General features: G+C 41.8%; 4 protein-coding genes across 4 annotated transcripts; 2 read left to right on the forward strand and 2 right to left on the reverse strand.

Annotated features, from left to right (window-relative positions):
• The first annotated feature begins 378 nt into the window (after window positions 1–378).
• On the forward strand, window positions 379–3649 carry LOC124348956 (male-specific lethal 1 homolog). The gene is made up of 5 exons (XM_046799374.1): window positions 379–911; window positions 1012–1767; window positions 1832–1956; window positions 2170–2409; window positions 2711–3649. The coding sequence occupies exons 1-5, from the start codon at window positions 507–509 to the stop codon at window positions 2802–2804; spliced, it is 1620 nt and encodes a 539-aa protein (XP_046655330.1). The 5' UTR covers window positions 379–506; the 3' UTR covers window positions 2805–3649.
• Window positions 3650–3928: 279 nt separating this feature from the next.
• LOC124349021 (actin, clone 403-like) lies at window positions 3929–5767 on the reverse strand. Its single transcript, XM_046799501.1, has 4 exons — window positions 5614–5767; window positions 5124–5321; window positions 4820–5059; window positions 3929–4723 (listed from the first exon to the last, which is right to left on the reverse strand). Exons 2-4 carry the CDS (start codon window positions 5247–5249, stop codon window positions 3959–3961), a joined length of 1131 nt encoding a protein of 376 aa, XP_046655457.1. The 5' UTR covers window positions 5250–5321; window positions 5614–5767; the 3' UTR covers window positions 3929–3958.
• Window positions 5768–7138: 1371 nt separating this feature from the next.
• On the forward strand, window positions 7139–12017 carry LOC124349076 (partner of Y14 and mago-like). Its single transcript, XM_046799579.1, has 4 exons — window positions 7139–7286; window positions 11076–11183; window positions 11262–11358; window positions 11418–12017. Exons 2-4 carry the CDS (start codon window positions 11138–11140, stop codon window positions 11917–11919), a joined length of 645 nt encoding a protein of 214 aa, XP_046655535.1. The 5' UTR covers window positions 7139–7286; window positions 11076–11137; the 3' UTR covers window positions 11920–12017.
• Window positions 11967–12593, reverse strand: LOC124349124 (biogenesis of lysosome-related organelles complex 1 subunit 1-like). Its single transcript, XM_046799638.1, has 3 exons — window positions 12439–12593; window positions 12311–12383; window positions 11967–12251 (listed from the first exon to the last, which is right to left on the reverse strand). Exons 1-3 carry the CDS (start codon window positions 12497–12499, stop codon window positions 12014–12016), a joined length of 372 nt encoding a protein of 123 aa, XP_046655594.1. The 5' UTR covers window positions 12500–12593; the 3' UTR covers window positions 11967–12013.
• Window positions 12594–13037: the final 444 nt, after the last annotated feature.

The following is a 13037-nucleotide window of genomic DNA, read 5'->3' on the forward strand; positions in this document are numbered from 1 at the left end:
ACTCTATAACGCGCAGTTCAATACATTACTGCGTAGCACCTGAGGGAGAGAACGAAAACAAAAAATTACAATTGGATTGTCGTATCGTTTTAGAAAAAAAAGTCGATTATAACTCGCGTATACGTTGTGTTGGCCGTAACTTACGTAACTTATTTATACCCTTTGAAGTTTATGACTCAGGCATTTCGCTTATTGAATCCAACCATTTTGCATATATATCAGACATTAACAAACATTTTCAACACGCAGTTCAATGTTATTATTTGCAGTTGCTTATTATTGAATTTCCGAGGGTTATTTGCTGTTTTTGTGTATTTAAAAAAAATTTAAAATTAACGGTCGGAATAATTAGTAAATCTACCGCCAGATGGCGAAAAGATCTGTCTCGTGTTGTCACAATACGCAGCTTCGTTTTATTTTTCCGAATCAATTTTAGATTATTTTCTAATATTTGTGACCTTTATTGCTTTAACATATAGATTTATTATTTGGCAATCACTCACGGCATGCTACTCATGCGGGGAGCGACATCTGATTTAAAAGTTATGGCCGAATCGGTTGATTCGGTCGGACATGCAGTGTCTCGGTCTACGGCTACTACCGATTCTAGCTTCAAAAAAACGAACAAGAATCTACCGGCCAGCAAGAATAACAACAAGACAAGTGATAATTTCAAGTCCCAATCGCCATCAGAAGATAAAGCCATTCAGTATGGAGGACTTCCTTGTGAAACTGATCACATGTATCACACAAACTTTACTGACGACTCCAGTAAATATCGGGAACTTGCCAATGAAGTTGCCAACCTGAAAGCACTAGTTTTATTCCACTTGGATCTCATCCAACAGCAATCTGAATGCAATGCAGCAAAAGACAAACAGCTATCTGCTTTGAAACATGAAAATGAAATGGTTGGTTTGTTTACTATTTTCACACACTATCGGGGAATTTCATCCTCCCCGCTACTTTCAAAAGAATAAACAATTATTGTATTTTTTTTTTACTTTCTAGTTGCAACAAAAACTGGAAAGGATGGAGAGAAGAGTTCAGTTGCAAACTTCAAAACAAAAGAATGAAGTTGTAGTAGAGGATAACCTTCCAACTGGTAAAGTTACAGATCCTCCGATGCATCAAAGTGGAAGTGCAGTTGTTGGTAACATGATGGCAACTCGAACACAATCCAAAGTTTCAGGTACCTCTTCAGTACCTAACACTCCTGAACAACAACAATCCTTCCCAAACTGTGACAAACTTCCCACAGTTGAAGAAATTCCCAGAAAACGGATCAAAACCTTGCTACCAGTTAGAACGAAACCCTGCCCAAGTCCACCTCCGGCCAAACGAAGAAGAACGACTAAATCATTAGAGTCTTCAGAATCTGATGATCAAAAACCTGTAGCTCTTCCTAATGATAACATTCTCGACGATTTAATCAATCAAGCTGTCGAAGAAGGTGCCATCATCAACCTGAATGACTCAAATGTTCCTAGTGATCATATTATTGAAGCAAAAGTTGTTTTGGAACCTTGTTCTTTACCTTCACTGCCCGTTGAAAAGGAATCGCCTCCATCAGAACTTGGTGTATTGGATGCCCCCATCCACCCGGAACACAAACGGATTCAAGAGTGCCTGGCTCAAAAGCTCCCTATTCGTGAATCCACTCACCTAAAGAAAGAAGTAATATTGATTACGGAAGAACCTTATTTGACTCACCTCGGTGAATCGTTTAGAGAACCGGAAGTTGTAACAAACGAAGCTCTAGTGGAGGTAAAACTAAATACATTTTTTCTCTCTCCTAACAATCAATTCATTTTATGTTGCCCATTCGCAGGTTCCTCGTTGGATTATCAAACCTTTATCAGGACGAACAGCTGCTCACGGAATCGAGAACCTTGACGACGAAGTCTTTTCCAAACGCCACCTCAAACATGAAGTGGATGAGAAGAGAAGAAAACGGTATTATACAATAGACTTGCGTGCTAGAAAGTCATAACCTGGGTTATGACTTGATCCCATTGATTGCACACACTAGGCATTTATTAGACTTGTTCCAGGGGCGGTTTGGTTTTGGCTAGTTGTAAAATTTGATAACTGCAACACTTGGATGTTTAAGCTTATCACTTCGTTTCCGCTGATTGTAAAATTTCGAGTTTATTACTTTTTTCACAGGTGGGATCTGCAAAGGTTCCGCGAACAGCGCCGATATGAGAAGCTTCGAGCCCGTTACGAAGGTGAAGACCGGTCGCAGGATCGAGTTCGAACCCAAGCCCCCGCGGAACTCTCTACTACTACCTCTGGCACTCAGTGCCGCACATTGTGGGCCGAGCCGGAAGATGTCACTCACATCCAAGTGGAACCTTGGCTTCCAGTTTCGGTCTTTGGCATTCCCTTGCCAAACATCGGTCCAGCGTAAGTTTCTCTTTCAAAACATCCTAGAACAATTAAATGAAACAGTTCCACCCCTGAGATGTTTTTCGAGAGATCACAACCTTAAAAGGAGAAAAACAGAATATTGTTGAGGAATAATCAAGACGCCCGTTCAAACTCTCGCGAAAAATATTTAAGGAATGCTAGAGGTCGTTTTTGATCGGTGACATCACGCTAAAAATGCATTTGAATAATTGACTTGGTCCATAAAACTCTACGACTCTTTCCGTTTCGAGTGTAACCGAAAATAACGAAATAATTCTTATTTATTTTACTTTTTTAGAGATTTTCAATTGCCGTGGAGTAGCAGCCGGTCGGGCGATTTACAGGAACCATTAACCAAGAGACGTCAACGTCGTTCCTATAAAGGGGAATAATGAGAAAAGTACTACAATGAATTTCACTTCCTTTCCGACAGCACCGACCATTGAATTGTTGTTTTTTTAATTATTTTTTCACCGACGAAAATTCTATACACGACATGACCATTTCGAGAAGAAAAAGAAAACAAACAAACGACTGGCTCAATCTTACACGTACATTTTTGAGAATATGAAATTAATTTTTTTTTTTCACTTCGTGCAGAACAGGTTTACCTTCGTTTCCCGACACACAATTCTTGTTTGTTTACAAGAAAAATTATACTTGACCGATATTTTAGCCTTGTTTGTTTGTCCACACATATTTGTGTAAAATTCGTTTCCTTTTTTGTATTCCGATGTTTTCCACTTTATTTTGTGTACGGCCAAACAAAATTGTTTCATTGAAAATTTTTTTGATAAAACAAAAGAATAATGAAATGACACGACTGTGTTGGAAACGATTTTGGTGTATTTCGTGTCCGTCCTCAATGCTCATCACAATAAGTTACACTTTGATCTTGTTGTTCATTTCAAAATTGTCCCCGTTTCCTTCGGGATATTTTTTCCTTTTTTAATATTTTTTTTTTGAATTTTATTTTTGAAAATTGGTATATAGAAGGCACCTAGCAATTATTAAGTCTTGCGTCACATTTCTTTTTTCGCGCGTGCAGAAAAAACAGCAGGCAGGGTCGGTGAGTTCAGATCTCCAAAAAGTGGCATGTTACCTTGGCCTGATTGACCATTCCGGGTGTTGGTGGTCCACGTCACCGATCCAGACACAGTTCGGACGGAAAAAGAAAAGCGTGGGCAGAGACATATAAAGAATTCCCAATCGAAAAGAAAGCGAATTAGCTGTAAAAGGGCAAAAAATTGAGGCCAAATAGCAATTTGTTGTAAATCTTTTTTTTTTTTTTACTTTTCCATAATTATCGCGAAAAAAAACAAAAAAAATAAGAGGGTAGGGTGGTGTAGAGAGGGTGGTGTAGAGGCAACCCCTGGCAATGGAATGTTGCGGGTCTTGTTTTTTTTTTTTATATTAATAAAAAAAAAATTGGAAAGAAAACAGTAAGTAAAAATAAGACAGGATAGTAAATCATCCGGCGGAAGCGTTGAAATGCCGTTTGATGCTGCTCTTATAATTGCTCGTTTTCTTGTGCTTGTGGAATTGTTTAAAAGCATTTCCTGTGGACGATGGAAGGTCCGGACTCGTCGTACTCTTGTTTGGAAATCCACATCTGTTGGAAGGTGGACAGAGAGGCCAAGATGGAGCCACCGATCCAGACGGAATACTTGCGCTCGGGGGGAGCAATGATCTTGATCTTCATGGTGGATGGAGCCAAGGCGGTGATTTCCTTCTGCATGCGGTCAGCAATGCCTGGGTACATGGTGGTACCTCCAGACAGGACAGTGTTGGCGTACAGATCCTTACGGATGTCGACGTCGCACTTCATGATCGAGTTGTAGGTGGTCTCGTGGATGCCGCAAGACTCCATACCCAAGAAGCTGGGCTGGAAGAGAGCCTCGGGGCAACGGAATCGCTCATTGCCGATGGTGATGACCTGACCGTCGGGAAGCTCGTACGACTTTTCCAGCGAGGTGGAGGAGGCGGCGGTGGCCATCTCCTGTTCAAAGTCGAGGGCGACGTAGCAGAGCTTCTCCTTGATGTCGCGAACGATTTCACGCTCGGCGGTGGTGGTGAACGAGTAACCGCGTTCAGTCAGGATCTTCATCAAGTAATCGGTCAGATCACGGCCAGCGAGATCCAGACGCAGGATAGCGTGAGGAAGGGCGTAACCTTCGTAAATGGGGACGGTGTGGGAGACACCATCACCGGAATCCAGCACGATACCGGTGGTACGACCGGAAGCGTACAGGGAGAGCACGGCTTGGATGGCAACGTACATGGCGGGTGTGTTGAAAGTCTCGAACATGATCTGTTTCCATGGAGGAAAAATAAAAGAACAAAATTGTTGTTTAAAAATTTGACACCACAAAACCGCAGTGGAAAATAAAAAGGAACGAAATGTTACCTGGGTCATCTTCTCACGGTTAGCCTTGGGGTTGAGGGGAGCTTCAGTGAGGAGGACGGGGTGTTCCTCTGGGGCGACACGCAACTCATTGTAGAAGGTGTGGTGCCAGATCTTTTCCATGTCATCCCAGTTGGTGACGATGCCGTGCTCGATCGGGTACTTGACGGTCAAGATACCACGTTTGGATTGAGCCTCGTCACCGACGTACGAGTCCTTCTGACCCATACCGACCATGATGCCCTGTCCAACAATTGATAATTAATATTAATCGTCTAGTAATAATAGATGAAAGATTCAAATTCACCTGGTAACGGGGGCGGCCGACAATGGATGGGAAGACGGCGCGAGGGGCGTCATCTCCGGCGAATCCAGCCTTGCACATACCGGATCCGTTGTCAACAACCAACGCTGCTACTTCATCGTCGCACATTTTGTTTTAGGGTAGTTTTCTTGAGACGAGCGAAACGTAAAAGTAAAAAAGAGGATTCGACGGAGGGGATCCCTGTTGGTGTGCAAATAACTTTTCGTTAATGTGGGTGCAATTGACAAAAGAATGAAGAAGTCAAGAAGAATGTGACGCGCACTCGGTAACGCCCATCAACCACTTGTTGGCTCGATTCACACCAATTTCTTTTCTTTTAACAAAAAATCACTTTTTGAACCACTTGAACGTTGTGAAAAATAGCAAAAGAAATTTCTTTCTCGTAGACAAATTTCCAAAAGTTTTGTTTTAAAAATTAAAGTAGAAATAAAAAAGAGAAGAAGAAAAAGTTGCAAGAGAAGAGAGGACCCACCTTGGTATCGAACTATTCCTTGCCGGGGTGCCGGTGCTAATGCGCTCCTTCACCACCGAGTGCCGGCTTTATATAGGGGGCGCTGCTATCAAAGTCCACAGCAGCAGCAGACAGCCCTACTGGCGGGCTACGGCTACGGCCACTAGAGTTTGCCCATATTGGGACAGACTTTTCTACACGCCACACACACACTATACAGATATGGTCCTGGAATCAGCCCCCCTGACTAAAAGAACAAAATGACGTCACAATGAGACAACAACGGACACTTCTTCTTAATATTTGATAATGCCAATAAAAAACTTGCGTGGATTTCAGCAATCAGACTCTTTTTTTGATTCAATTATATCCGTCATCTTTTATGAAATAACCTAAATAAGGACATGGGTTCTCAAATTGAGCCAATCTGTATGGCGGGTCGGGTATAGCCAGTGTTTTTTAAAATATTTCCCATTTGACCTGAATGAATTTAATCGCCATTTTGGAAATCGAGTTGGCCCGCCGGGATGATGAGCAGTGCATCTTATTTTTTTTTTTATTTACTGAGAAAAATATATACACGCAACAGGTTGTTGTCTCCGATCGAGCTCGGTGTTTCACCTGAGAGCGGCCATTTTGATTTTTTAGGGTAGAACAAGTGGAGGGGGGGATGCACTGCTACACGAACGGGAAAAAAGCTTAGGGGTTTCAACGGTTTTTTTGTTGTTTACTACCTGTGTAGCATAGTAGCTTTTAAATAGCCTTAAAATAAACTTTGATGAGATTATCAGCGGATGGCTCGTGTTATACATCTTTTGGCGCGACTCGAAGAGAAAGTTCACCTGGGAGAATTGATTACAACAAAAGGTTGTTTGAAGGGGGGGTTAGAAGAGAAAATGGCTGACATGTCTCCCCTCTTGTTTCATCTTTTCCCGTCATCATCATTTCCTTCTTTCTTCTTCTCCCCCCACCAACTAGAACTGTTTTTTGTTTTTTTATTTTTTTTTAAATTTTATCATATTCGGCATTCCGATGGTGGGCCTTTTTTTCTCCGTCTGACTGTGAAGTCTTTCCAGCCAGCCAATCAGAAAGTACGTGACCATAAAAGGCAATCTTAAAAACCGGCTTCCCTCACTGGCAACGTTGCCGCTCGAGGAATCCCTTCCCCCACCCGCCGGTTGTTCAATCCGTCAGGTGGCGTTTCTTCTTCTTCTTCCCACGAGTGGCTGTGATGCAGCTTAAAATGGTCTTTTTTCTTCTTCCTCGGCTGGTAATAACTTATACACACACACACAGACACAACCACTTGTTGTATAAAGAGATGAAAAGTCATTCAACCGTAATATCGGTCGCTTGAAATTTATTGTCGAAATTTTGAAACTCTGCTCGAATTTCTTTGATGGACGATTATTGCTGTTGTTTTGAAATCATTAGATTCGTTCGGTTAGGTTTCGTGGGTTTTATTTTATGTGTTTTGTTTCTGTAGTTAAGGGAATGCGTGTAATGGAATCAAATGTGCGTATTTTTTGTTGGCCCCAACCTGTAGGTAAAACAACCGAGTCCATCTTTTTTATTGTGAGAAACCCACAACGGCGGACAGAGTGAACTAAAATAACGTCGTCTGGCAACAAAAACCCATTTTCTTTCAAATCTTCTGGCATCTTCTTCATCTGTTTGCCCTTAATTAACATTTGGTAACAACATTTTCTCTCATTATTCTTTTGATCGTGTGGGACAGGTGGGTTATTCGTATGACAAGTTCTCATCATTCGGTCGCATTGACGAACGTCGAAACGAGTTGGTAGTCTGATGAGGTTTATCGCCAGTTTGTGTGACACGCACAGAGATATCTCGATCACGCTCTGTTGAGGAATTTATAGACGACATCCTTCCTTCCTGCTCGACTGATTTACTTGCTCTTGGATCATCAGTGGGGGCTACTGACCGGCCACATGATGTTGGTTTTGGAACTCAACCATCAAAATGGTGGCCGGGATGTTCATTGTCGTGTTCCGGGGTAAAAAAATTATTTTTTTGAAAAATGAAAAAATGAAAATCTCCGTTTCTTCGTTCTGTTCACCGTGTGGCCGCGCCAGAAGCTATTCGAACGAGAGCAACAACCGAATCATTTTTTTTTTTTCTTTCGCCAAAACGATTAAAACGGTCGTGGCCGGCTCTTTTGTCCCGCAGGAAAAAGAATCTCTTCGTTATTTTTTACGCTTGAAGAATTTATATTTATTTTTTCTCCAGACGTTGTTTCCCTCGTCAACAGTTTTTTTTTCCCGAACGAACGACGCCATTTTTTACTTGTACGTCACACACACACAACTTGTGGTAATTTGACGAGGGGGATAGTGGCTTCAGGTCATCCTCCTTATGTTAGAAAGAACTGCCCATCTGTCATTATTGAGAAGACTAATAATATTTGAAGGGGGGAAAAAACTCACGAGAATCGCCATTTTGGATTTTAATATCGGGATAAATTTTGTTTTTTTATCAACTATAAATTGACCTTGGGACACTGGGATCTGGATGCACTCGTCCAACACCATGTAAGGACATGTTTAAATCGGTTTTTTTCTCTCTCTCACACACTTTTGAACTTTTGAGGGTCTTAAATGTTTTTATCAAAGAGTTTTTGTGTGTGTTAATCTGTCAGTTAGAGAACAAAGTTCAAGTCAGTTGTGTGAAGAACCGGAACATGAGAATCGTCTTTTTTTTTCCCATTTTCAAAAGTAGAGAAAGAAAAAAGCGTCCGACTTTGGTGGTGGAGAAGAACGTGACTTAATATGGTCAACTTCGTGTGTTTATCCGACGAGAGAGAGAGAGACGAAGCTTTCACGCAGGCACCGGTTTAGTTCTCGAAAAGATTTTTTTTATTCTTTCTTCCTATTCGTCGTCGTGATCCCCTCAATTTTGTGTGGTTTTAACCGTAATTTTTTCCCGACAAGAGAATTTAATCCCGAAATTAAGTAGACAAGATAAAGGAACCCCAATCAAAATGTCAATGTCGAAACAAATGAGTTACAGCTAGGCGATAACTTTTGTTTTTCTCAAGGCTTCGGTCAGTCATCGATGATGATGTAAATAATCTGACGTGAGTCATCAAGTCTAAAATGTGACGTCATTCATTTCCGTTTGGTATTTGCGCTAATCGAGACAGCCAAGAAATTACACAATGGGCTGCTGGCGAAGATTAATCGTTATCTGCCAAAAGGCCAAGTGGTGGTGTGGCGGAAGCGCAACCCGATTTCAGACGAAATGTCTACATGTAAAAGAGCAAAGGAGAAAATATAGGTAACCAGGCGAGACGGTGGCGCTGCTGTCGCTGTTTCACGCCGGCGTGGGAGCCGGCGTGAATATATGCGTCGCTTGACCATATATGGTAATGTTGGTCTTTTTGGTTTTTTGGGGGCTGTTGGTTGTTTCTCCCCTTTGGTGGGTGCGTACGACATCAAGAGCTTGAAAAGGCCACACCTCCCTCTTTTTTCGGGATGGCCCACATTGACACACAAAGTCACGTGACCTTGAGGAGGGAAGAAGACGAGCAGCAGCAGTTGAAACACTCAGTTCCTGCAGGCAGCACATGTGTTGAGGTTTTAGCGGGAGACAATTTACGTTGACGGATCCGCTGATGATCCGTTCCAATCGGCTCCCACAACAATGCGTTCACCGAGACTTTGTGTCTATTGTGAAAGAATTCAGGCGACAGATTGCCGACGCGACCTGAAAGAGTAACAAACACACCTGGCCGAAATAATAATCATCAACTGGCCGTGAGCGAGTTCGGCTGTGCAGCACATAACAGAACATTTGACTGTTCTCACCATGTGATGCGCGTGAGCATCACCGGCACCGTGCGGATTATCACAGATGGATGAGCCCGTGATCTGGGTGTATGTATTTTGTGTACGTTTTGGGAAATGAGAACAAAAAGTAGGACGAGGCCATTGCACACGAGGAGTCTGCTGCCAACAGGATAGGACCTTATACACCTGGGCCCCGTTCGTTCACCAAGACGATGGCTGGTTCACGCTAGAATGGGCTGGCTCTAGCATCTTTTTATTTTTTTTTGTTATTTTTCTTTATTTTTTTACCGTATAAAGTTCTACATGCCTTATATGGTCATCTCTCGTTTCTTTACACACATCGAGTCCCCCCCAACCAACCACCTCCTTTCGTGATCCAAAGGTTCGCCCGTTCTGCTGCTGTATAGGAGAGTTGGGGTTTGATCGAGTCGTGATCGAATGACACAGCAACGTTACCTGATACGGGATTCCGTGACGGCCCGTCCTCGTTCCATAGCTGAAAGATATTGACTCGGCGGAAAGGGGGGCGAATGCCAAATAATTCCCTAAATGATGGCCAGAAACGAGCAAAACTGATGACTGAATTTGGTAACGTCTGTACGGCACACACTGTACACATTCATCGGAAGGTTCCAAAAATAAGAGCTAGAGGATATCCCTGGTCAAGGTGAATATGCTCTCGCGTCCCGCGCTGTATTCATTCGTCACAACAGCAGCCGAGAAAACCGATCCTAAAATGGGCGACGTCAAGTCATCATGATTTCTTCGTCTCTTTCTCTTTCCTAAAAAACTTTTCTCTCTTTTTTTCGGGTTGACCATAAAGGGCCAGCCAGAGAAGAAAACAACTTGTATGGAGAGAACTTTTTGGGTTGCTCCTTAACTCTTGAGAGCGAGAAAGTGGCTGACGCGAGCGCGCCCGGTAGATTACCTTACAAGGATCTCTCCACCACCACCACCAGTCCTCTCTCTTTTCTCTCTCTCTCTACAGTCTGGAAATCTATTCGACGATAATCTCTGGCTGAGACGATGGGCACGTGGGGTGAAAGGGTCTCCCAATAAAGAGTGGGCCATCCTTTTCTCTTTTCTAGTCGACAAGATTGTTTCCATCCAGAAGAAGAACCAACTTTTTATTTTAATTTCCTTACAGGGTAATGGTTGGTAACTGACCGGACCAATTGTGTATCTTGTCCAGGGTTTTTTTTTGTGACCGAATTTTTTGATTCAATTGACGTTATTGATATACATTTTTTGTTGGCGTAAAAAGAGTTATAAGAGAGAGGCGCGGCATTGTTCGTCTTATTATGGAACTGTTTTTTCGCGCTGTAGAGAAAACCTTTCTCTCTTTGACCTCGCGTGCACCGGCTCATACCAACAATACCAAAACAGGCGCTATGCGAAAAAAAAAACCTACCTCTCACCCGTACACGAAGATATATATATTTACACTGAAACTTTCTTCGTTTGCAATCAACAAAAATCGAGGGCCACATTTTCTAAGGAAAACGAGCGTCGTGTGTTCGTGATGTTCTTCATTTTTCATATCCCAGGATATATAATATGCATATGTTTACGTTTTCTTCACGCATCACGAGCAAACTCATCTGGCTTTTCATCATAAATGCGGCGCCTTTTTTTCTTATTTATTTATACAAGTTATTTGATTTGTTTTGATAGATGGCGGTACTTTCTTTGTTAATGCGCGCCATCTGTCGGTCAAGTCGCAAGCTCATTTTCCAATGGCGGCTACCGGAGAATTTCAGCCCGTGAGAGATAACACAACAGGTTTTTTTCAAATTTAGTAATTTAAAAAAGCAATTAACTGTGACTGACAAGAAAACCTTTTGCATTTCAAATTTCAAGGAGATTTGTTTTTACCGGCATCTCGCAGGCCAGATGGAACTTGGAGAAAACCAAGAAGGGTGAAAGAAGGCTATGTGCCACAAGAAGAAGTTCCTGTGTAACTTTTGGATTCTGTATTTTTTGCATTGTTCTATAATTAAACACTTTTATTTTTAGGTATGAGAGTAAAGGGAAACAATGGGCAAAGTCACTACCTGCCTATCCTGTGGGTATGAATCCTGCACTGGCTGCCGCTCAGTCAGCTGCACAGAATAAATCCAAAAAAGGTGACCAACCTCTGATACCTGGGCTACCACCAGCAGCACAACAAGCTGCCAAGAAGAAGAAAAAGAAATCTAAGCCAGAGGTTGAAGTCAAGGAGGTAACTGGCAAGCTGGCAGGATTCACCATCCAAGAACCCAATTTTGGAGTCCCAACTCGTGCACCAAAAGAACCTACTAAAACCCCAGTCGAAAGCAGCACTGCAACAACCAGTAGTGCTACTGACCCAGCCAAAAGGCTTAAAAACTTAAAAAAGAAGCTCAAGGATATTGAAGCCCTTGAAGCTAAAGTAAAAAGTGGAGAGCTGAAAAATCCTGACAAAGACCAAACAGAGAAAATCAAGAGGAAAAAAGAAGTTATTAAGGAAATCAAGGAAATGGAAAATTTAATCAAGTGATGTTTGATATTGGACATCACAATTCTCAAAAATCATTGTGCAAAATCCATTGTTGATGAACATTTTATTAACAATTAATACACAAAATCTGAATTCAAGGATTGCTGGGACCAACTTTGTATGCATACTCTAGGGCCGTCTCTGCAATTTTAAGATCTTTTTCAATGCTCCTAGCCCAGTTGTCCACATCTCCAACTTCTTTTAAAGCAGAACTAAAGTTTTCAACAAGCTGAAGCCATTGTTGAGCTTGTCTAGAAAAATTGGCAGCATTCTGTTGCAGCTGACGTGCTTCATGGTCCAGTTTCTTTTCATTGAGATAGGCTTGTGCGACCCTGGACAAGAAATATGGCAATCATCTTTCCCCGGAATCGACCACTAAATGGATAATTACCCAACGTTCAGATGATCGACTAACGCATCTGTCAGATTACCAGCAGCTGTGAGGGCTTCCTTCCTCAGTTCCTCTACACAAGAAAAGGTTCGTTAACTTTTTGTATTTTTAACATTCCTTAATTTTACCTCTGGTTTCCTTTTTTACAGCTTGTTTTGCCTGATGTTCTTTCAACAAACTGGAAAGCATTTTTCTAACAAAAAGGTCAGATGTTTGTTTGTATCTTCTATTTTTTTTTTTCTTTATGCTATGCTATGTAATGGGTAGAGCCACCTAGCGACGAGGATAACATTTTTCTAGACTATTCGTAAACAGTCTTGGCGGGAACGAGCTGTCATTTGATACACGAATAGGAGGGAAATTCGATCAATCAAACAAATTGGAATTATTCTGTATATTTTTTGAGTGCTCTCTTTCGAAACTCGAGGGCAGTTTCTCGAATTTTCAATCCTTTTAGGGAGTTGTGCGAGGAGCACAACAGTCTGAGCATATTAGGAAGAAATATTTTTTCGAAAGGTCGAATATAAAGTTTTTTCTTTCACTTTTACTGAAGATCTCGCTATTCTTTGAAAGCGTTTGAAAACTAGTCGATTAAAAACCTGTGGAATCCCCATAATAGTTAAGGAAAATCCTTCAATTTGTACAGTGGCTTCCTCAATTACAAGGGAAAAGCTTGGCCTTCGGTTCGTTGACAACCAGAACAGAAACTTTTATATTAGACAAAGCA

Source organism: Daphnia pulicaria, chromosome 7 (genome assembly GCF_021234035.1).
Source record: "Daphnia pulicaria isolate SC F1-1A chromosome 7, SC_F0-13Bv2, whole genome shotgun sequence".
NCBI lineage: Eukaryota > Metazoa > Arthropoda > Branchiopoda > Diplostraca > Daphniidae > Daphnia > Daphnia pulicaria.